We start from the raw sequence: 24,959 nt of genomic DNA, 5'->3' as shown, positions 1-24,959 counted from the left end.
CTTATTTCAAATGACGTCGTTGCGCTTTGTGTTTGCTGATTGGTTTGTAAGTTATCAGCAAGCAGAACATTTTCCGTTTTAACACAAAACTCATAATATTTAAAAACTACAATACACTTGTTGCGTCGGATATATTCCCCTAATGAAATGTACAATGATGTATGCTTGTCAAATTGAGCTATTTCAAACAATCTACTTGCTTCGACTGAAAAAAAAATAACAATTGTTACAAAACATATGTGCTCAGCATGCTCCGAAAAATCCCTAAGGAGTATCTTTGAGGCCACGAATGGACAAACTCATTTTCATTTAACGAACTTTTTAGGATTATTTAAATATTTCATGTAACAAAAGCGATGTACCAAATTATTTTTCTACTTTTTCTTGCAATTTGTGCACACTAAGAAATGAATATAATAATTTGCAGTCTCGGCAGCCAATGCAGTACTAACAAATAGATTATGTATTCAGAAAACTGCGATGAAAAACAACGTTTTAAATGTTGTATCTGCTTATGTTTATCAGTATTTATACCGCATGATTTAAGAATGCTACATTTTATAAATATCCTATTTGGTGAAAACATATTTTACTGATACAACACTATTGTTGAATAACTCACTTTGGTGAATTTGATATTTTCCCACAAATCATGCATTTCGTAGTCAGTACCACAAAACATAAACAATGTTTCCAGATTCAATTTCAGAAACTACGCTACAAGTGTTACAATAAGATTTATTTACAATATATTTTAATATACAAATATCATATTTAGGTTACGTACTATGGACGGGGAAATTGTTTTTGAATTTAAAACAAATACGTTGAAATAAAAGTATGTACAATTTGTTTGTTAAATTAACAGGACTGAAAATGGAACAGAAAAATCAGTATGTGGGTATGAAGTGCCGCATTTGTCCCAATCGATGTGGGTTTTAAAATAAGTTAAAATATTAAAATATAAAAAGTTTCTAAAAATAACTTTATGTGTCGTCAATTTGAGTGAAGAGAGCGATTGATTGAAATACAGAGTGACGATAATATATGTGGGTAGAAAAAATACGTTGTGTTTAGTTTTACCTCGTTCATAGCGCATAATATAATTTACCTTGATACTATGCGCAACCACGTAGCGCCCTCTAGCATGGATGCGCTGAGACGTAATCAGCGATGGAAATGTCACGCAACTATTGCCTTGATATTTATTGAGCGATTTCTTATTTTTGTTTGTGGATGACTAAACAGAGTTGTCTCCGAAGAGCTCGACTTAATGAAAAACTGAATTGGTGTATGCATATGTATTAGCACGATTCAGTTGCTAAAACCTAAGTTTTTCTTTACAGAAAAAAGGCAAGTTGATATAAATCCTTCAGTTGTTTTCTCTGTCAAAATCTCAAACCTGAATATTGTAGAATCTTTCCGTGATAACCGGTATAGAGTTATATTGTGTTCGGTAACAGTGTTGGAATAAATTAAGTCTAAAAGTGAAACTTCTCCAGATAAAGGTGTTAAGCATGTTAACTTGGCAGGAACTTGTAGTGGCAATGTGTAAACCATAAAAATACAAGACTTCGTTATCGAAAGTTTGATCAATAAAAAGTGCGATAGCGCTTTTTTTCCCCTTCTCAACGACGTTCCATGATTGGACCAACCGAGCGCTTGGTGAAGGTTATTAACAAATGCGGGAATATCACGTGTTATAAATATAATTATTCCAATTGTGACCCGCATAATCCACGTACACATAGGTGAGTTTCCAAAGTACAAGAAAAACAGTGAGAACTATACGTATGTGTCTGTTCCAATTTGTCGTTTGTATGCAATGTAGCTTTTGAGTATTTCCGGGTCAGCCGCAGCCGTTACCATCTTCTCTTCATCGTCATGGCGACTAGCGTGAAATCGATATTGTCTTGGTAATGAATGCCGCCTCGAGAATCGTCTGCTGAACCGTGACCCAGAGCTGTCCGTCGAACGAAACGACTGTCGACTGGCATACGAGCGAAAACTAGAATTCCTACTGCAACTGCAAGTGCAACTTGTATCGTGGCGATAATGTTCGTCGCACGATAACCAGAGTTCTGAACCGAATTGACCACTTTGGTCATCGTCGCCCCGCTCGCGATAATTAAATCTATTTGCGTACGTACTTGGCATACTGACCAAAGACGCTGCGTCTGCTTCGGATAAATGATAACAGCCTCTCAGTGATTCCGCCAAATGATGTTCAATGTCATCGTAATTATAAACAGACACTGGCATCCTCCGTAGTCTGTTCAAATCTCGCGAGATTGAATCTCGTAATGTCGATGAGAGAAAATCTGCTTTTTTCAAATCCTCAGCGATTGAATTGCGCACACGTTTGAACTGTTTCCAGCTATTGGCTGAAGATACACTCCTCCTATCACGTGATTTACGTTCCAAAGTTTCTTTCCTTTTTAAATTAATAGCCTGTGTCTCGTCGATACTGGTGTTTTTGTCCACACTTCTGTTTTCTTCCTGCGCACTTGACGTCGACATGTCGTCACATCCGCTATCAATCTCAATTTTCAGAAGATTATCTTCCGCTGTTTTAACATGCTGTTGTAAAGCCTGTAGTGTTTCTTCGTTCTGGTCGAAATGAAAAATAAACGCAATTTAAATGAATTAGTCAGATACAACAAATAGTTATAATCACAAAAAAAGTGTTAAAACAGGTAAACGTCAGGATGTTCACAACAATTGTAACATTCAAATTATATAAATACTTCTTCCCGAAGAACAGACGACAAATATTAAATATAGCGCCCTCTGAGCTACCCGAATCTACAGATAACGTTAATGGCGCTGGGATCTTACCTCGGACAGGGAGATTTTCAACTGAGTGTTCTCAGCGGACAATATCAGGTGGTCTTCTCCGGCGCGATCAGATCTATTATTCTGAGTTGTTGCTAGATACGATGACGTAATAAATTTTGATAAATCGGCAGGAGGGATCTTTTTCCAGGCATAGATCTGAAGAAAAGTTGAATTTGTCTATTAAAGCGGAGGTGTCGTCAATTGCGCATGCGCGTAAATTGAGTCCCAAGCCACAATAATAACGCACACTAAAAACGCAAAGGCTGATGAGTAGACGCTTGTTTGTAAACAACGACACGCTATGGTCGTCTGATGCACGCGCAGGTGACGACTCCCCCGCTGTAACGTAATTATGGAACGACACCGTCTTTATATTCACAGTATAAATTTCGAATTCAGTTTCGGATATTTCTAAAAACGTTAAACTAAAAAAGATCGACACAGCCAAAAAGGAGTTACGACAACACTAGGCGATGCTGTCAAATTGTACTCAATGCTTAACGACCAGATTCTCCCCACCAATATGTCGGCGCGAAGATATACTGAGTGAAGTGTTCTGCATTTTGCACTGAAACATTATACTGACCGACAATTTGTATCGTTCCCATTGATAGGACGCAGTGAAGAGCTGAGGGACCCCTTATTATATATGCGAGGCGAGTAGGCCATCTATTTTACCTCGGTGCCAATTGCAAAAATCAATGGGAGCCGAGGCGCACAGTTGCCTTGGTAATCGTAACTAACTGCCCGATAATTACTAGTTGAAATTGACGACCAAGAGTTGCACAACTTCTGTTATGTCATAGACCCTGAAAAGGGACTATGGTTATGTATACTGTTACAACTAAATGTGTACATTTCTGAAATAAACATATAGCAAACAAACAAACGATATTTCACGCGTGACTGAGTGACTGGAGTTCGACCCAAATTTGTAGTTTACAATGACGGGCCATGTGTTCAACTTTCACAATGGCAATGCACGTAAATACGGATATGGGCTGCGGTTGTAGGTCATTGTTTTATACTGAACCAAAGTATTCCCTTTGTGCCACATATGTAATAACATCATATAACTTACCTTTGGTACGTTCTGTAGCAGTAAGACTTCAGACGTGCAGATAAATATGACAGCCACAATACACGCGTACCATAAATTAGGCCACGTGACCAAAAACGCGGACAGACTGGTCACCATGGCAGTCAGAATGACGCAGGTATATACGCTGATGATGATACTGGTGGCGTCGTTCATAGGTGGCAAAGTCACGTGTCTCGTAGACCACGAGAGATAGGTTCCACCCAGTAAAAGAACAGCTTTGTAGACGAATACCAAACACAACCAAATATAGGTGTAGTCAGAACTGCATATCTGAATGGCAATCAGTTCATCTGGTGCTGGCGGTGGGTCTTCGTATTTCCTCGGCCCCTGAAATTGCAAATACCAAATTGAAAATTGATGAGAAAAAATACTTATTTACACCGGTTAGTTTAACATGTAGCTATATTATATTACCTGACTGGTGACAACATTAAATATTCTATTTCAATTATAACACATTATTTATGGCAGGCATTTTAAATTGACGGGCATTCCATGGTGATTTTTGACATTGCCCTCTTGATCATGTTCATCGTGACATTCCCGGGACAATACACAAATGTCAGAAGACCGAGGTAGGGGGACATGACATATAATTGTCGCAATGGTCCTCACCGGTTTTTTGTCCACTATATACTTGTTGCAAGTGAGCGGATCGAATCCTTGCCAAAACGCCAATATGACGATGTCAACCAGCAGCATCATACTGATCATCACTATAAGTTTGTTGTCACGAATAACCTGTTGAATAAACGAATAGTATTAGAATGGTGAAATTTATAATATAATAAATAATAATAATAATAATAAAACTTAATTATTATAAAAATATAATTAATACGCTTATTGCGTCGGTCAGTGTTTTACTTATACATATGTACACACTGTACGGTGTTGCTCAGCAGAACATAAAGTCCTGGTATGAAAAGTATCATATTTCGCAATGGTATTAACGCCGACTGACACGACCGAGAATAGTGTGCAAAATGCCACAGAATCCCTGGAAGCTATCCAACCATAGTACATTTGTGCTTAGCGTATACAATACATTCGCATGGCTAAACAAAAATATTGAGTTTATAGTACAGTTTTTCAGATAACGGAAAGAGAAAAGTTTTAAGATGATGTGCTGCATTGCCACGGTTGTCACGCAGCTCGTTTGATTTTCGTGAAAGCAATGTAGTGTACACGCCTTGTAAACGTCACGAGGGATCCACTACAAACGATAGGTACGTGATGGCGTTTTATATGCCATTGATATTAGTGCTATAACTTACCGTTCTTTCTATAGTTGCACGTGTGAAAATCCTGTGTACTCGCCATGTTTTACTGAATATGGCGCCATATACCAAGGTGAATGCCATGACTAGGAGCCAAGTTCGCATCTAGAGTACAATCAAATATACATATTCGGTGTTCGTGTAATAAAGGTCTGTTGACAAGATTAGCGGGATTCGAGAGATAATAAATCGATGTTTTCTTGTTCTGAAATTATGAATGATGAATTTGAAATTGTTTCACAAACGTCAATAAATAAATCACGTGACTAAACCATGCTGAGCTTGAGTAGTGTCGCGTACTTACTAGACTCTGGTGACGTTAGCATGAAAATTTACACATACCCATACATAAGATCATACTAATTCCGAACTCTACATTGGCAGACTTACCTGACAAAACACTGTGGCGACGTGCATGTCATTGGTAATGCCATAGTCGATGCCAAACAGTATACAGCAAAAGTAGAGTATGGCGCCTCCTACGGCTATGAGTGCATTTATATTGGGGCTTGACATTTTAATGAACCTGCAAAAAATGAATGCATAACTAGAAATAACGTACAAAATGTATCAAAATCCCCCGATAAAATGAAAAAAGTATAAAGCTAAGACTCATTGACCATTTGGGCATTGTGTGACTCCATTAAGAGAAATATGGTTATTGTGATTGGCAAAATAACAATGAAAATACGCGCCCTCTAATAACGATGTACTTTTGTAACGTCGTTATTAAAAGTAGGGCAGCTCTAAGGAGGGCAGCCGGAATCAACATTATTTTTACGAAATAGAGGCGTTTCGGCTACAGAGGGCGCTATTTTCAAGAAAAGTGCTCAGTGTCCAGGCAGGCGGCAGGCTTAATACAATACAGTCGCTAACAATGTAGAATTAGTCAATAGAAATTGCCTTACTTGATATTTTTATGTAGAATGTTGAACACTATCATTCCTATTGCCATGGCAACTCCGAGCACCGATAAGACACATACAAATATAAACAAACCAAGCGAAATGGCCCTGACCTCCATAGTTGAATAATTCCCAGTAGCATAGGGAGTACTGACTGTAACCGTATTATTCAAATCCATGGCACAGACCTGAAACCGAAATAGAATAGATGGTTATATGATTACAATGAACCTTTTTGGAAATATTCACTACACGAGAAAATAATATTACTAGTATAAATGAGCCATTGAAAAACTGAAAAAAAACAATGTGAAAGCCGAAGCGGATACGAATTTTGGGTATGGTGCTGTTGTAGAGTAGAGAGTATAGAGTTAGGGAATTGGCGTATTCGAATCTCGTTAGAAAAACTGAAACAAAAAATAGTTTACTGTGCTAGGTTACAAGTGGTAATCGCCCCTGGCAACTCACAATCCGCATAACATGGCTGACTATCAAGATTTCCTTTAACCTACATTGAGTCTAATTATATAATATTCGGAACAAGTTAACCTTAATTGCTCCTATTGCACCACTAATGGTGATTGGTGTATAGATAACTTATCTATAAGATAATGTCAGTGTGTGTATTAGGGAATTAAAACAGCGATTGAAAAGTCGTTGCGTAGCAACAATTACGACAATTCTACCTATTTATTCGAGAGTTTGTACTGTTCAAATCGACTTTTAATTCTCTTCAATGATGCTTAGTTTGCATTGTGTTTGAGACATTCTCCAAACTTGAATAAGGCAGTAGTAATGACGAATGCTCTGACGTAGGTTATCACGTGGTATGAACAATATATTGTTGCTGTAATACAGTCAATATTACAGTATCAGAACCAGTATTTACATGTTACCCTTTTTCCCTGTCTACATCAGCGTAAATAATATTATGCACTGAGTTGCACCCTACCACATTTGACGTCACTGTGGTGCTTGTGTGATACATACATTTGTAAATGTGATTGCACGAATGAGCCAGCCACCATGTCACTTGTTTATTTTCACAAATATTGTTTTTCGTTTTGATCAGTTTGACGTACGGTAGCGTATTGCGATACGCAGACATACATGCCTATCCAAAGTCAATGTTACCGTCCCCGATCAGTCTCATGCATGTACATCTCGGCGACGCCACAAGCACCGAACAATGTCGTTTACAATCACCCCTTTAATACAAGGTTTATACTCGGCTAGTGTGCTTGTTTACTGGTCTGCTGTGTGGTTTATATCAGTTTGCGCCTTATCGACCTACGATGCCGGATGCGATGTACGAATGGACATTCAACAAAATTTGTTTAGCGGTATCGCTCCGCGCATTCAGAGCTCACTCGAGATATAAGTTACTTGAGTCACGTGACGTATATACCTGCGCAATGGATAATAGTTCCCTGCAAAGCACTGGATTTAAGGAAAGATCTAATCACTTGGGTTGCGCTATGAAATCATGGGATATAATTGATTTCATGTGCAGGGTTGTATAATAGGTTAAATTCGGTCGAGCACACTACACACGTACAAATATCAGCTTAATCCACGTCAACCCGACGAAAAAAGTATTTACTAAGCGAATTGCTGGTATCAAGTGTGCGTGATATGTTGTTTGATTACGTCATTAATGTTCAATATGCTCCCCCATGACAGTGAATACATAATTTGAATACGTTCAATATGCCTTGATAATCCAATATATAATAATTTGAATACAACCATAGTGATTTATAATCTCCATATGAATACAACCTTAGTGGTTTACAATCTGCATATGAATACAGCCATATGGGTTTACAATATCCATATGAATACAACCATAGTGGGTTACAATCTACATATGAATACAACCATGTTGGTTTACAATCTGCATATGAATACAACCTTAGTGGTTTACAATCTCCATATGAATACAACCACATTGGTTTACAATCTCCATATGAATACAACCCTATTGGTTTACAATCTCCATATGAATACAACCTTACTAGTTTACAATCTGCATATGAATACAGCCATATGAGTTTACAATATCCATATGAATACAACCATAGTGGTTTACAATCTGCATATGAATACAACCTTAGTGGTTTACAATCTCCATATGAATACATCCATATGGGTTTACAATCCCCATATGAATACAACCATAGTGGGTTACAATCTACATATGAATACAACCATGTTGGTTTACAATCTGCATATGAATACAACCTTAGTGGTTTACAATCTCCATATGAATACAACCATATTGGTTTACAATCTCCATATGAATACAACCATATTGGTTTACAATCTCCATATGAATACAACCATTTTGGTTTACAATCTCCATATGAATACAACCATATTGGTTTACAATCTCCATATGAATACAACCTTACTAGTTTACAATCTGCATATGAATGCAGCCATATGGGTTTACAATATCCATATGAATACAACCATAGCGGTTTACAATCTGCATATGAATACAACCTTAGTGGTTTACACTCTCCATATGAATACAATCTTAGTGATTTATAATCTCCATATGAATACAACCATCTTGGTTTACAATCTCCATATGAATACAATCATAATGATTCAAAATCTCCATATGAATATAGTCATATGGGTTTACAACCTCCATATGAATACAATCTTAGTAGTTTACAATCTATATATGAATACAACCATATGGGTTTACAGTCTCCATATGAATACAACTTTAGTGGTTTACAATCTGCATATGAATACAACCATATTGGTTTACAATCTCCATATGAATACAACCATGTGGGTTTACAATCTCCATATGAATACAACCTTGTGGGTTTACAATCTGCATATGAATACAACTATAGTGATTTACAATACCCATATGAATACAACCATATGGGTTTGCAATCTGCATATGAATACAACCATGTTGGTTTACAATCTCTATATGAATACAACCATGTGGTTTACAATCTCCATATGAATACAAGCTTAGTGGTTTACAATCTCCATATTAATACAACCATGTTGGTTTACAATCTCCATATTAATACAACCATGTTGGTTTACAATCTTCATATGAATACAACAATATGGGTTTACAATCCCCATATGAATACAACCATATGGGTTTACAATCTCCATATGAATACAACCTTAGTGGTTTACAATCTGCATATGAATACAGCCATATGTGTTTACACTCTCCATATGAATACAACCTTAGTGATTCACAATCTGCATATGGATACAACAATATTGGTTTACAATCGCCATATGAATACAACCATGTGGGTTTCCAATCTGCATATGAATACAACCATAGTGATTTACAATATCCATATGAATACAACCATATTGGTTTACAATCCCCATATGACTACAACCATGTGGGTTTGCAATCTACATATGAATACAACCATACTGGTTTACAATCTCTATATGAATACAACCATATGGATTTACAATCTCCATGTGAATACAACCATAGTGATTTATAATCTCTATATGAATACAGCCATATGGGTTCACAGTCTGTATATGAATACAACCATATGGGTTTACAATCACCATATGAATACAATCATGTGGGTTTACAATCTGTATATGAATACAACCATATGGGTTTACAATCTCCATATGAATACAACCATGTTGGTTTACAATCTCCATATGAATATAACCTTAGTGGTTTACAATCTCCACATGAATACAACCATGTTAGTTTACAATCTCCATATAAATACAACCTTAGTGGTTTACAATCTCCATATGAATACAACCATGTTGGTTTACAATCTCCATATGAATACAACCATAGTGATTTATAATCTCTATATGAATACAGCCATATGGGTTCACAGTCTGTATATGAATACATGCATATGGGTTTACAATCACCATATGAATGCAATCATATGGGTTTACAATCTGTATATGAATACAACCATATGGGTTTACAATCTCCATATGAATACAACCATGTTAGTTTACAATCTCCATATAAATACAACCTTAGTGGTTTACAATCTCCATATGAATACAACCATGTTGGTTTACAATCTCCATATGAATACAACCATAGTGATTTATAATCTCTATATGAATACAACCATATGGGTTTACAATCACCATATGAATGCAATCATGTGGGTTTACAATCTGTATATGAATACAACCATATGGGTTTACAATCTCCATATGAATGCAACCATGTTGATTTACAATCTCCATATGAATATAACCTTAGTGGTTTACAATCTCCATATGAATACAACCATGTTGGTTTACAATCTCCATATGAATACAACCATGTTGGTTTACTATCTGCATATGAATACAACCATGTTGGTTTACAATCTCCATATGAATACAACCATGTTGGTTTACTATCTGCATATGAATACAACCATAGTGGTTCACTATCTGCAAATAAATAAAACCGTTCTGATTTACAATGTATATATGGATACAACCACAGTAAATTACAACTTCCATGTGATTACAGCCGTTGTGGTTTACAATATGCAGTAGTTTACATAAAGACACATATATACACGTGGGCAAGGGTCTGTTCATCGCCGCCTCTCGTCATATATACGCGTGCGTATACAAGGAATCATGTTTATTTCGTACGTTCACCATTATGTACACTTATTTTATAGATCATTGGGCGGGTACAGCATTGTTAGAGATGTGCTTAGACAATGACATTGTTGATGGCGATTAATCGCTGCCAATGGGAGAATCCCGTTGTTATCTGATCAGTTCTGTAACCTCGACATTGATTATTGCACTAAGGCAAAGGTATTGTTCAATGGAGTTCAAAAACTATTTTTGTTTCGCAGTTAGGCAAGACAAATATCGTGAACGTACAGTACAGCTATGGAACCTATTTTGCAGCTCGGTATCACTATCGCCGTAGGATAATTCAAGTAGCCTTCCCCCGTCTTGCATTAGAAATAAAACTAAAAGTTTCCAAATGTGGGAGTCATTGTTTGACCCATATACACATCATTGTCATCCGCCGTGACAAACTAGTCCCGTATACAGTCTACTTGTGTTCGTTAAGAATGTTAGCAATAATGATCGAAAACTGGAAGCAATTTAAAATTTAGGTTGTTTTGGTCAAAATTTAACGCTAGAATTTAAGAACATTGCACAGCTTATGATCAATTCTATATATATATATATATATATTGGCGTAGGAATATACTGTGTGAATAGTTCTTCAGCAGTGTTCAAATTCGACGTCAAGTATCAAGGACAGAGGAAATTAAAACGTACTCAGACGACAACATTTCCTTAATTTGGAAAAAATATGATACATGTAATAATTTGATGATTAATTGCTATCTTGTATAAACGGGCGATATTTTTAATTACAGTTTGATTGGAAAAAGAAACTGTAAGGGTCTACGTGATGGAATTTGAGTGTTTCGGTGGGTCCAATGATGGCGAGCGTCCAGAGGTCGTTTGTCGGACATGTCCGATGCCCGAAGGAATGTTAACGATGTGGTATATTTTCATCAATTGTTAAATCGGATTATTTAATCAGAGCCCCTTACCCCATGAATTATTGTTTCCTCGTAGGCATCATTCCTATATCTCAGTGTGTGGGTTTTGTTCAAAATACACTGTGGAGACGAAGCTCGCGTGTGATGTAATTATTTGTGACGAGTAGCGTACAGGTATATTTAGTGTTATGTCAGGCGCTAATCGATTTTATGTTAGTCGTGACTATTACTTAACGTTATTGATGTCCAGTCGGTAGAATAAATAAAAGCCTCAAGTCAATCGTAATAGCTTAATTGGAGTGACTATATATGGGTATTGACAGATGCCACTATTCACAGATTGTCAGAATTCTTACTGTGGTTTAGTGCGTCGCTGTGATTGAGTGTATCACTGTGGTTTAGCGCATCATTGTGGTTTAGCGCATCATTTTGGTTTAGCGCATCAATGTGATTAGTGCGTAATTTGGATTTAGTGCATCACTTTGGTTTAGTGCATCTCTGTGGTTTAGTGCATCATTTTGATTTAGCGCACCATTGTGGTTTAGCGCATCACTGTGGTTTAGCGCATCACTTTGGTTTGGCGCATCATTTTGGTTTAGCGCGTCACTGTGGTTAGTGCGTAATTTGGATTTAGTGCATCACTTTGGTTTAGTGCATCTCTGTGGTTTAGTGCATTATTTTGGTTTAGCGCATCACTGTGGTTTAGTGCGTAATTTGAATTTACTGCATCACTGTGATTTAGTACATCACTTTAGTTTAGTGTATCTCTGTGGTTTAGTGCATCATTTTGGTTTAGCGCATCATTGTGGTTTAGCGCATCACTGTGGTTTAGCGCATCACTTTGGTTTGGCGCATCATTTTGGTTTAGTGCATCACTGTGGTTAGTGCGTAATTTGGATTTAGTGCATCACTTTGGTTTAGTGCATCTCTGTGGTTTAGTGCATTATTTTGGTTTAGTGCATCATTGTGGTTTAGTGCGTAATTTGAATTTAGTGCATCACTGTGATTTAGTGCATCTCCGTGGTTTAATGTATCATTTTGGTTTAGCGCATCACTGTGGTTTAGTGCATCACTTTGGTTTAGCGCATCTCTGTGGTTTAGTGCATCTCTGTGGTTTAGTGCATCATTTTGGTTTAGCGCATCATTGTGATTTAGTGCATCTCTGTGGTTTAGTGCATCATTTTGGTTTAGCGCATCATTGTGGTTTAGTGCATCGCTGTGGTTTAGCGCATCACTGTGGTTTAGTGTGTAATTTGGATTTAGTGCATCACTGTGAGTTAGTGCATCACTGTGATTTAGTGCATCTCTGTGGTTTAGCGCATCATTGTGGTTTAGTGCATTCTTGTGGTTTACTGCATTATTTTAGTTCAGTGCATCGCTGTGGTTTAGTGTGTAATTTGGATTTAGTGCATCGCTGTGGTTTAAGGCACCACTTTGGTTTACTGCATCGCTGTGGTTTAGTGCAATAAGCTGGCAGTTGCCTCGTAGAGTTTTATTGCACCCCCCCCCCGACCAGGGGTGTCACCGTTCCATTATGTCGCTGCTACACATGAGGATACGATATCGCTCTTCACATACAGCATACCTGAACGAATACACGAATCATTGCCATCGTGACCTGCCTTGGACTAAACTCATTACACTTTCAAGCCACTCAAAATAAACAAAATACAAATAAATCTGCCACTGTACAATATATATTCGTCGCATGCCTTGGATTGACTTACTCCTGTAAACGACAAGTTGAACATATAACAACGCAAATACCTGTCTGTCTGTCTGCCAAGTTGCCGGCCTAGGGGGTACAGTGAAATTAACATGTAGACGCACGAACAGAACGCGTCCATGTATCATCGAGAGTTATGTCTAGCATTCTGTCAACTCACGCCTCTAAGAACTTTAGAAACGTAACGAATTACAGTCACGTTAGCGGAAATCACAGATAATACAACAACATCAAATACACAGTGAACTTACTTTCAGTAACTTGCCAAAATTAATAATATAATGACCCTATCTTGATGCTGAGGCCAACACATAGATGTGTCTGGTCGGCGAGAATGTACCTGTTAGAGGAGCAGTATCATTTGTTATGCATGGGTAGATCGATATGTTTAATGTTTTGTATGAATAACATCATTTTCTTCTTCTTTTTTTCATTGGACACCTATTTTTGTTTCTGGCCTACAAGCATGACGCGATTATCTGTAACTGTACAGTTATGTTGTCCAGGGTAACTGCTAATCGACAAGGTACATCTAAATATGGCGATTGGCGACGTCATTTGGTCATCTACTGTACTCTAATTACCGATTTGCACTTTGTATATTGTTTGTTTTGGATTTTAATGAGTATGTTTGCATAATTAAAAGTGTCAACACACTCACAATTATGATTATAGCCGGAAATTGTTTCCTCGTGACTGAAATACTAAGAGTTTGAGTGTGACCCTTGTATGTGGGTTTTGTTGAATGTGATTCACGCATTCTCGTGTACGACGATGACGTCAAAATATTTTTCATCTCCATGTGTACGATAAATATTTAACCTGAATGCGTTTAGAGGTTATTGACTGTAGATTATACTCCAAAATCTAATGGCGAATAATATATTTAGCTCTTCATTATTTATGTCAAATCCATTATTAATTTACACAAATTTCGATCACGCGCTGCGTGGCGACTAAGGCGTACGTACTGGTGACCACGTTCTTTAAACGTCCACATTGACATGTAACATGTTCAATATCCACGCTGCAATACGAGTTTTTGTAAAACTTGCTGATGTAGCTGTATACAAGATATTAATTCTATGATGAAATTTGCACTACGAAAACGCGCATGCGCATTAGATTTTTGGTACGCATAAATAATTAAAAATGTATGTGTGGTTGTGTAACTCACTATTTTATGGAACACGGATCGTTTCCATGTGCTGTGCAACAACATATTAGTTATAATAAACTCAGTATTGTGCATGTGCTAGTGTATGAAAAGTATCTACGAAATAATAATAAATCCATAATGCTATTTTTATTAACTTTACTAGCACTAGGAAAATGTTATATATATTTTGCCATGAGTATTTGTACATTCAGGAAATTATTATTATTAAAATACGTTCAACTATGTATTATGTGGGGTTTGCGATAATTGTACACGACTGTCGTAGTTGTACCGGGACACCCTATCGGTTTGACCACTATAGCGTGGCGTGTATTCTTATATACTCAAATAATGTCGGTGATCCAATTGTCCTACATACGTTGAATAAGGTCGATTCGCATCTCAGCTAAGGCTTGGTTAGCTAGAGCTCCGGTCGAAGTACAAATGTCATCGTTAAGGTTATGTGTGAAGCTACTGAACAAACAATTAAACTCAACTTTGGGAGATGAACATACACCTACTGTTATTGTTATAATCATATCTATGTGTGTTGATAGATTCCACTATCAAATGTACAGAAACTGATGGCATGTAAGCGACGGTAAAATAACACTGACCCGTGCTGTCAAGTTTATGAGTGAAAAAACGTCAGCACAATGAGTGAGTGGAGGGGGATACCGTGGTTCCTTGTTATTTAAGCGTCAGGCCAGAGTAATAACACCAACAACAGCTCAGTGCTGTGGTGGCGTCGACTCACGGGAGATACGATGCTCATGCTAAAACAGCCGAACAAATTTTGCCGCAAAAATGCGATCAGAAAACTCAACGACGTGATCGTATTGTAAAACATGTCGATCGTGTGGTAGGACATTAAGCGCGCTGTGTCATCGACCCAGAGTAAGTGTTGAAGTGGTGCGGAATTTGGACCCGTGGAACGCACCACAAAACAGTAATAAATTGTCTCATTTACAAATTACCTACCTACCTTAAGTTGAGGTTAAGAACGTGCCCGTTGTAACAGAACTACCGTTTTGTATCGGGAAAAGTCTGCTCTTTGGTCGGTAACAACGGTCGTTACGCTGTGTTCGCGCCTCCATAGAGTAAACGACTTTGATAAACTCTCGAGCTACTTTATGGAGTTAATTTTATGGGCGTACCGGTGCCAAATAGATTTGGCAGTGATATGTCACGATAGACACGCTGATAGTGGTGACTAACGTGCACTCGACGGTCACTAAGCAGGACAAGTTTACTCTGTCAACGAACAATGTTAATGAAACTCACTGCTGTATAAATCAACGAGAAAATTCAAACCATAATGGTACTCCACAGTTTAGAAACCATCTTGAGCGAAATCCCTTATGTATTGAAGATATGTTGCACTTGTCCCCTACAATGATAACATGTAACAAACTTGCTTTTTGGATATGTTTTGTACGTCAGACGACCAACGGGTCAAGTCCTCGGGACTTCGAGAGCAAGTTTTGTCAAACCATAAATACGTTCAAGTGGGTACTTAGCAACACGACTGGGGCAATGAAAACTAATACTGAGTGCAGACGAACCCGAAATTTTAATGTTTTGGTGATTTCAAAAACACAAAAAACGATAAAGGGGAAAATGCGAAATTCCACAAATTACACAGAACAGAGGGGTGACTGGAGATATTTGAAAAAGAATGTGTGAACTAAGAAAGAAACTCGTTTCAGTGTTAATGCGTAGAATTTCTTTTTTGTGTTTCCCCATTCTGCTTGGTAACTTATTTCTAACATAGACTTAGTAGTGATGATATCAGCTGGTGTGCGGTGGTTTCTTGAAGTCGTATCCCATCGGAGCGATACAATTATCAGCCACCTTTATGCGTATATTTTAAACTCCGAAAACGGTAGATGTGTATAAGCCGTCTAAAATAAAGACAACAAACGTTTTCGGTGGACTTCGAAACAAAAACTGAATATATATATTGTAAATTGGATAGACGGAAATGACCCCTTTTCAAATACCCCATCTAGTCACGGTGGATGGGGTATGTTGAGTAAGACATTGATGTCAGACAACCTGGCACGAGTTCCTCGTCACAATAGTGCCCGTAAATTCGCCGCATAGTACAGCAACCGCTGACTTCAGACTCGATTACAGATCGAATACAACTATTGCGATATCAAATAATTACCAATGATTTTTTTATTTCATATTTTAAATTTATTACCAGTGAAATGTACGGAATGTATAAGTAGACAAAGTGTTATGCTCTCGAAGACTGTGGTAATCAATGTTTTGAAGCAAGACACCTGCCGTATGTGGTCACGTGGTTTGGTCTTGTCACATTTTTGACCGTGATAATAATTTCCCGGGACCGCTTTTATATATAACTCGGTTACCTGGATACAGATTAACAGTTTTTATATATTGCTGAACTGTGTCCGTGGCTTGTCATTATTTTGATTTATTTTAATTTCACGAATAATTCACGTACACACATGCCGACACGTCTGAGTTGAAAACAGATCGGTCAACGTTTTGTTATTTATAAGTAAAATGAACAAATGAAGCACACGATGTGGCGGTGCTCTTCACACTTCGTTTTCTAATACCTTCTAGGTATTATGTTGATTTGATATAAACTTGAAAAAGTGAAAACTTACACAATAAGTACAATAAGTCGAGTTTTTTCTATTATTTCTCCAAAATTCTGATCGAGACTTGTTTTTGTACAATGAAATGATGCACAACAAATTCAGCGGCGACTCTTATACGATTTTTTATAACTTTTTATTCTGTGGGGACAGATAACCTTTCTTAACAATTACGCAACTCGTGAATGGGGCACCCTAAGTTGTTTCAATATTGTATTTATTTATACATGTGGTATGCTCTTAACGTCATTATTTCAAATCGGCTGTCATTTTGGATAACCGTAAAGGTAAATGAGCACGGGAACGAGCGCGAGAGTCACGAGAGAGTCTCCCACACGCGCATACAAATACTGTTCCATTCTTTTCCCTAATCTCGTGCACTAACACCGTGGTTATATGAACCAGTGGAACAGAGGGCGTAATGACGAAAAAGGATCAAGCACTGTTTGAGGGGTAAAAAAAACAAGTCTGGTGGCTCACTCGCTCTGAGCGAGATTTTGGCGGCCATATTTATCGATGGTCTACTGGTGTATAGTCTAGGGTATTTGTGAACTTGGTAAACACATCGGTAAATACAAATTTTAGTAGATATTTCTAACTATATATTTTTAAAGCGCGGTAGTCGGCGAGCTGCGCATGTGCGACATTTGTGTTGATAAACACATACAACCTGGGCGCGACATGCACTAATTACCATCGATGACTCCTTCGATACCTTCCAACCACCTAAAATACCTAATTGGAGTTTCGTAACGTCTCAGTTTGTACTCGTTGATCTGCGCAACGGTCAAAGTCGCCATCTTTGTTTATATGAGACCCATATATCTCGCGCATGCGTGGCACGACGACTACCGTCCTTTAATGTAAACAATACAAATAGTAATACTAGATTATATGTATTTGTGTAGTTCTAACTATTTCTAACTATATATGTGCGTGCGTGTGTGTGCGTTAAAATTACTGAATGCTATCTACTAGTAGGTTCAATCTAGTATAAGTTGATGTCGAATTATATGGTACACTTGTCACCACTATTGTGCGCAGTGCATATTCCGAAACGTGTCAGCAAGGTCGGTTTCTGTATTTTACCAGCTCTGGTACGGTTTCATGCACGCTCGACTGGTACTATGTTACACAGTGTCGTCGAATACACATGTTGATGATTGCACTACAGTTAATTCTTCCAAACGCTCTAATACCCAAAACATTTAGCGTTTCAGGGTTATGTCGTGGATGCCACATTTTAAATTGTATTTTGACTAACTTGTTCTATTGGGGAGGGGTGTTGATATGTTCTTTTTTAGGAAGGTTTATGTCAATACAGCCTTGGGACAAAAGTATTTATATTATTTTATCTACTATAATGAATACGAGGCACGTCTATTCGCAAAACCGCTGGACGCACTGCATACATGCAACCATGGAACCATGGTTTGTAGTTTCATGATTAGTTCTTCGCGCACTACAAACGGAGTTAAACGAACTGATTTTCAAATATGCAATTGGCCAGTACGTGATCCGAAGCCATCCATGTGATTGGCTAGTACGTGATCCGAAGCTATCCAGGTGATTGGCTAATACGTGATCCGAAGCCATTCATGTGATTGGCTCAGCGTGCACATGACTTTTACGCAATGCTCTCGTTGATTAGTTGATAGATTCAGCTTCCATTGAAATTTGGTAAATGCGCTAAATACACATCTGATGACGGTTTATTGTCGCGCACAATTGAGGGTAATAACCACGCATATCCATTGCTACACCACTCCTATAAATCGCGCCCTCTAATGATCTAACGATCATGTGACGTCAAAATGACTTATATGGGTGAAGGCAATGTCGTTCAAATAGACAACCGTGTTTGCTTGTGCATTCTGTTATCGCCTAGAATATATGAAATTTCTCAAAAACATAATCTTCATCGATGGACGACAACGAGGATTCAAACGGCATTCGTGTCACCCATTTAAGTCATACTAGAAGCGCTTCGTCACTAGAGGGTGCGTTATCGGTGTACGTATTGGTGCGCGGAAAGGTGTACGTTCCGGTAATTAAAAGCGCGTGCGCATAAGTTTATAGTCCGATCGACTAGCAAATGAATACTAAGTTCTTATTTTTTAATAAGCAGGTAGTTACACTAAACGGCATAAACCTAGGATTTTTATTTTTTATTTTGTCCAAACATAATTGGCAAATCCAGAAACGATATGGCGACATTCTCGCAAGTTCGAATTAACACTAATAATTAAAGCGTGGTGGTCGTCGCGCAGCGCGTGTTCGAATTTCATGTTAATAAACAATGTATTTTACACGCGTTGTATACGTCGCTACAAGTTCCATATCGAACAGGAATCGGCACGACGACTGCCGCCCTTTAAGCTAGTTTAACCAATCAACACCCCCCCCCCCTTTCGGAAAAGTGGACAGTCGCGGTTGCTAGACAATATGGTGTTTAGCCAATCACTGTTGAATATCTGAATTTGAATGAAAGCTGATTAAAATTATTATAAATATGTTTAAAAAACAGTGTACTCTTTACTGGTTTTGACTGTATCATTGGCAAGTCAATATTCACTGTTATATGGGTTAGCCTTTTGCCCTTTGTCCTATTTTTTTCAAGCAAGTCAAGATGTAATTATACCAGCTTATCGTATCCAATAAATCAATATGTAAACGTGTGATTGTATAATTGGTCATTCTTCCATTGTTCTTTTTGATATTTCAATGATAATTAACTTTAAAACCAAAGCTTGTAAAAATGGCAAATGCAAAACATGTTTCAAAATAGATGAAAAAGACAAAATAAATTGTCATCAAATGGTTAAAGCTTACTGTATTCGTCGCCAAGACTGTAGCAGATTGTTACGATGGCCCAGGCAGCTGAATTTAATATACATGTATTAAGAGACGTCTTGGTTTGCGACGTAACAAACATGTGTGAACGTTCACACATTCTAGCTTATTTGTCTGGTGCTTTTACCGGCGATTTACGTGGTGTTCGGTGGTTGTTCAAGCCAGACATCATGTGACCCCCCAAGGAGGGTTACACGCGGGGTCATCATTTGTATGGCCATTCTGGAGTACATTTCACACCCTTCACAAGTCTTGGGTCGTTAAACTAATTGCTATTAACGATTTGAATCACCAATACAAGACTTAATAATCGATACATGTTGATAAATTGGGTGAAAGGCCATTTTATCATCACACATTTGACGAAATGATTTATTGAAATAGATATTACGCGACTACCGATTGCGTTAGTCCTCGACATTGATTGAATGGATACCGTGCCATGCACTCGGTGCTCTATTAACATGAGGTCATCAAACTGTAGCTGTCGAAGATCGAAATGAACCAGAATGTTTTAAAAGAGAGAGTGAGAAACTCACGTCGTTCGATACAGATTCGATGCCCCATTTTTAAAATAGAAATAAATTAAAGCGACACAGACGTCGCGCCGCGTTCTGTTTGATAAGGAGAGCCATGTGATCCTTTATATTATGTCTTCCAATGAAATTGAAACGCGCGCTGCATCTTATCTGTATGCCCCGATTGATGTATTTTAGTTTCACCTGCCTGCGCATGCGTACATACCCGGGAGGCTTTAGCAATACTTATACAGATTTCAAATTATACTAATATTACAAACACACTCATCTTGATTAAACTCCGAGATTATATGAACCAAAATGTGGTGGCATCATTATAGACCCATTGCCTGAATATTAAGCGACACCCTGTGAACGACTCATACCATTATATTCTCCGTCAGTAATTCTGCCGTATGGTCGTAAGTGTCGATGCACAGTGACAACGGAGTACGTAAACAAATGAACAATTATGCCTTGCTTCTAGAGCAGAATTAAAGTGTTGATCGATTATTCTGGTAGATGCACACGCGATTAAGTTAATCAAACCACCAAGCCTTAAAGTAATGATGTCCAATTAAACTGCACTGTCGCTGAAAGTAGCAGATGCCTTCAGTGTGGAGTCACCCGTGGTACACCGGGCATTATAAATCACATATTTTATCTGGGGGCTGTTACAATAGCTGTCGTGGTTTTCCCCGCAAGCAATCTAGATGCAAGTGTTCTCGCTCCACTTTCGAATTTAGGAATTAAAAGTAAGGGGTTTCCATAGGCATGGATTTACCTCGCCCATCCATATATCACATTGTGCCGTACTTGCAACTAGAATTAAATTAACAGGTTGGCCAAACATACACATTTTTACGTTCAGACAATGAGTTAATTCGACCAAGAAAGCGGCCAAACGTGAAAGGTTCGGATGCATTGTCTGAATGAACGTAATTTTCTTCTTCGATCAAAGGTCGTGGCGTCTGCTTCTGGTGCTATTATTCGTGTGCATTGTACAACGTATGCACTTTTAAGTGTGATGTCCTCGCCACTTACTGTGCATTGTGTAGAAGATACTCTTTAATCAAAACAGTTTACATTGGTAGCATCAGATAAACAGATCTTTGGAATCGTCTTTATATATACTAGTATATATATATATGTACTGTAGAGTGAACTTTACTCATGTAGCCGTGTCTTAATTTCTCTGTCCACGTATGTATATATGCATATATATATATACAATTGAAAATGGACATTCAAGACAAAACTCAGCGCGTTCCAATGCCATTACTCGTCCCTGTGACATATAATGTGGGATTTGAGTTTGGCGAGTGGTATTTATATGTCCCACAGTCATCGTAAAAACATTGCGCATCAGTTCCGACTGAGACGAAACAGTGGATAAACACAATGTAGCCAGATGCTACTGTCCATTTGGAAAGTGTTTCCGGAGGATCTGTCTGACCAGAGCCGAAACCCGGGCTACTAGGACAGCAGCTTCTCCTCCTAATTTTTTGAAGATTTTTGTTTTTCTAATAATCCTCGCAGTTTCACAGGTCACTACAAAGATCTAAAACATGTTAGCTACAGCTCTGTTGGTATACAGGCAATTTATCCACAAAATTGCATACGAAACCTGTGGCGACGGGGGTATATTAGTATTTATCATATATCCATGCAAAGACTGTGTGGTAATGGTGTCTCACAAACTCCTTTTTTTTTTTCAAATCAGAAAAAAATCAATGAAACGTACTAAAATCTAATAAATTAAACATTATTTTCAAAAGCAAAACTCCTGAAATATTACGAATATTTTAATTTTTAATAACTTCATAATAAGAATGGAAAGCGACTTTTATTAGATCGACGATTTACTGCCATATATGAGTACCCAACAGATGATTAACTTCTCTATATTTTATTATTACTGAGCAGTTTTACTACTTTTGGAAGAAATTGCGTTTGGATTTACGACAACGGGACATTGCGACCATCTATTAACGCGATAACGAGAGAATGTGCCGTGAATTTACCGTTCCTTCACGACTTGGCATCCACCCAAAATTAATGTAACTTTCTTTTAGCGGACATTGAAAATGACATCATGATTTCACCTCATTTTTTTAAGTTTACGACATCGTTAGGCTGGTTTTAAATGGGTTCTAAGTTTACTAGTTTCCTGTTAGCTGGTATTGTAGTGGGTTTTCTGATATTGTGTGTTGGATTTTTCTGGGTTTGACGAAACAAAGAAAAATATAGTTTCCTCCGATGGTGGCCCCGTCGACATTAACATGGCAACAACGAAACGAACGACAGTCGCACTTAACTTTGAATTGTATCTGTTTCACCAACACAGACAATGTTTATAATATAATTTCATGTGAATGACCGTGAGTTTGACTCTGATCTTGGACACAATGGGTCGTGAACGAACAATTGTTGCTTTTTACAGCCTCTGACAAGTTAGTTTTTATTAATGTAAAATAAAACATCTTTTTCTGTTTCGTTTTTGTTGTTGCTACCGTGTTTATTATTATTATTATTATTGCCAATATTCCTTTCTAAATCAGGTTGATTCTGAATCATATCGCAATCTGTGTGTTGGTTGGATTGTTCACCCAAACCATAATTTCTCGTTTGAGGAAACGGCGTTGTCTATGGTGTGTTATACGGGAAACCGTCCATACAGTCTGTGTCCGTGTGTATACATCAGGCATGCTGTGTTTATATTAATTAAAACCTGGAACGCAATAACGGGCTAGAATCGACATCAGAATATACATGACGGGGTAACCAAGGCGCAGCTATGCTCTTCCTTTCGTGCTTTTGTTCATTTTAACGACGCCTCGTGAACACAGAAGACGTCTTCACTGAATTAACAAAAGAAGTTGTTTATAGCAATAAAGCGAATTTAATGTTGCTTGTTGGGGGATATTCGAGTTTTATGGTCTCCAATTTCACGCCACGCTGTCTTATTGATTCGTGCGGAATACCACGGGTTGCCCGTGGCGAGGACATGCATTGGTGAGGACACCGTTAACGTGGAACTACTTCATCAAGTTTTAAGAAAAAGAAAATAAGAATTCAGCGAGATTACTCCTAGTCGTCCATGACAGCTCCGTTATATCGAATTGAGTATTAATACACTGCTTAAAACAACAGTCCCATTGACCTTGTCCTGAAATTATCGGTACCACCCTAAAGGTGTGGGGGTATTTTTATCGTGCAATATTTTACGAGCGATTGACGGACGGATGTTTTCGTTTAACATACTCTATGTCCGTCAAACACCGCGATGTAACTGCAAGATACGATTGACAACAATGCGGTTTCCACGGTCCAAAGTTGCCCCGAAACATCAGCACAGAAATACCCCCTCTCGACACCACTTTATTAAGAGTATGAAAATTAGAACATTTTTGATTCGTAATAACATCACCAGGTCTTCTACTGACGATATAAAAATAAGACCAACTCGGTAAAAAACGTGTAACATGAGTTTGGACTAAACTATGCGGTAGTATGTGTATGATTGACCCGAGTGTGTTAACATGTTACTTAACGGTGTCTGTTCTCGTGTACGCGACTCCGGTACGGACCAACACTGTGTAAATAGTACAGTCAATAAAACAACCTTAAAACGGGCTTGACCATTTTGACGCGGCTACTGTGTTCTCGAGATAAGCGCATTGCTACGATATGTCGCAGCATGGATGTACTTAGTACATCCATGGTCGCAGTAAGCGGGGATAAACTATATTCAAATATACATTGTGATTGCTCGTGTACGTTTGTGACAGTATAACGTATAGTTGTCGCGTGGCAAACTTTTTTGGAATGGTGTGCACGTGCACGTACGCGCTACTGGGATATGTACGTACCTGTATTACACCGTGTATCTATATTTTTAAACACTCTGGCACATCTACCGCGGGTCCTAGCTGGAAATATCGCAATATCCTTCAAAAACAAGCTACCTGGTATACGGATCACGTTATAATGGATCGATGTAGTTTCTGGTAAATATGTCTCACAGTATGATTACTCGACTATACAAGGTGAAACGGCGGGTAGATGACAACGGTGTCAACACAAAGTTCGATCAACAATTAAATTCGGCGGCGGAGCCACAACGTACCAACTCGGCGCTGGTAAAATGTGATGGGGTATATAATCCACGCATCAATGGCACCGCATAACTTATAACATTGAATGCTAGGTGACCTTTGACACACACTCACACACGTGACAAGCACTGTACATGCTACTCACAGGTGAGCAGGTTTCTATAGTCAGCAATAACAGTGATTCTGAAAGACTGTCATTTGACTTCCGCTTCATTTGTTCTTACAGGCCGTAACGTTTGCGAGAAGCGTCGCTGTAACTCGGTGGGATGCGACGCCTTGATAACGTCCACATATGC

General features: G+C 38.1%; 1 protein-coding gene across 1 annotated transcript; it reads right to left on the bottom strand.

Moving 5' to 3' along the window:
* Positions 1 to 724: 724 nt before the first annotated feature.
* LOC144344455 (putative G protein-coupled receptor 156) lies at positions 725 to 24,718 on the bottom strand. Its single transcript, XM_078006377.2, has 8 exons — positions 24,418 to 24,718; positions 6,129 to 6,313; positions 5,611 to 5,746; positions 5,218 to 5,325; positions 4,556 to 4,681; positions 3,920 to 4,267; positions 2,839 to 2,994; positions 725 to 2,610 (listed from the first exon to the last, which is right to left on the bottom strand). Exons 2-8 carry the CDS (start codon positions 6,302 to 6,304, stop codon positions 1,786 to 1,788), a joined length of 1,875 nt encoding a protein of 624 aa, XP_077862503.2. The 5' UTR covers positions 6,305 to 6,313; positions 24,418 to 24,718; the 3' UTR covers positions 725 to 1,785.
* Positions 24,719 to 24,959: the final 241 nt, after the last annotated feature.

Source organism: Saccoglossus kowalevskii, chromosome 5 (genome assembly GCF_978046115.1).
Source record: "Saccoglossus kowalevskii chromosome 5, keSacKowa6.1, whole genome shotgun sequence".
Lineage (NCBI taxonomy): Eukaryota > Metazoa > Hemichordata > Enteropneusta > Harrimaniidae > Saccoglossus > Saccoglossus kowalevskii.
The sequence above is the reverse complement of the archived record's forward strand: the minus strand, read 5'-3'. Positions and strand labels throughout refer to the sequence as shown.

Coding starts and splice junctions, on each gene's coding strand:
- LOC144344455 (XM_078006377.2), bottom strand. CDS start 6,304: ATGGATTTGAATAATACGGTTACAGTCAGTACTCCCTATGCTACTGGG. Junction 5,747..6,128: donor ATTCTACATAAAAATATCAA/GTAAGGCAATTT, acceptor CATTTTTTGCAG/GTTCATTAAAATGTCAAGCC. Junction 4,268..4,555: donor ATATAGTGGACAAAAAACCG/GTGAGGACCATT, acceptor TTGCAATTTCAG/GGGCCGAGGAAATACGAAGA.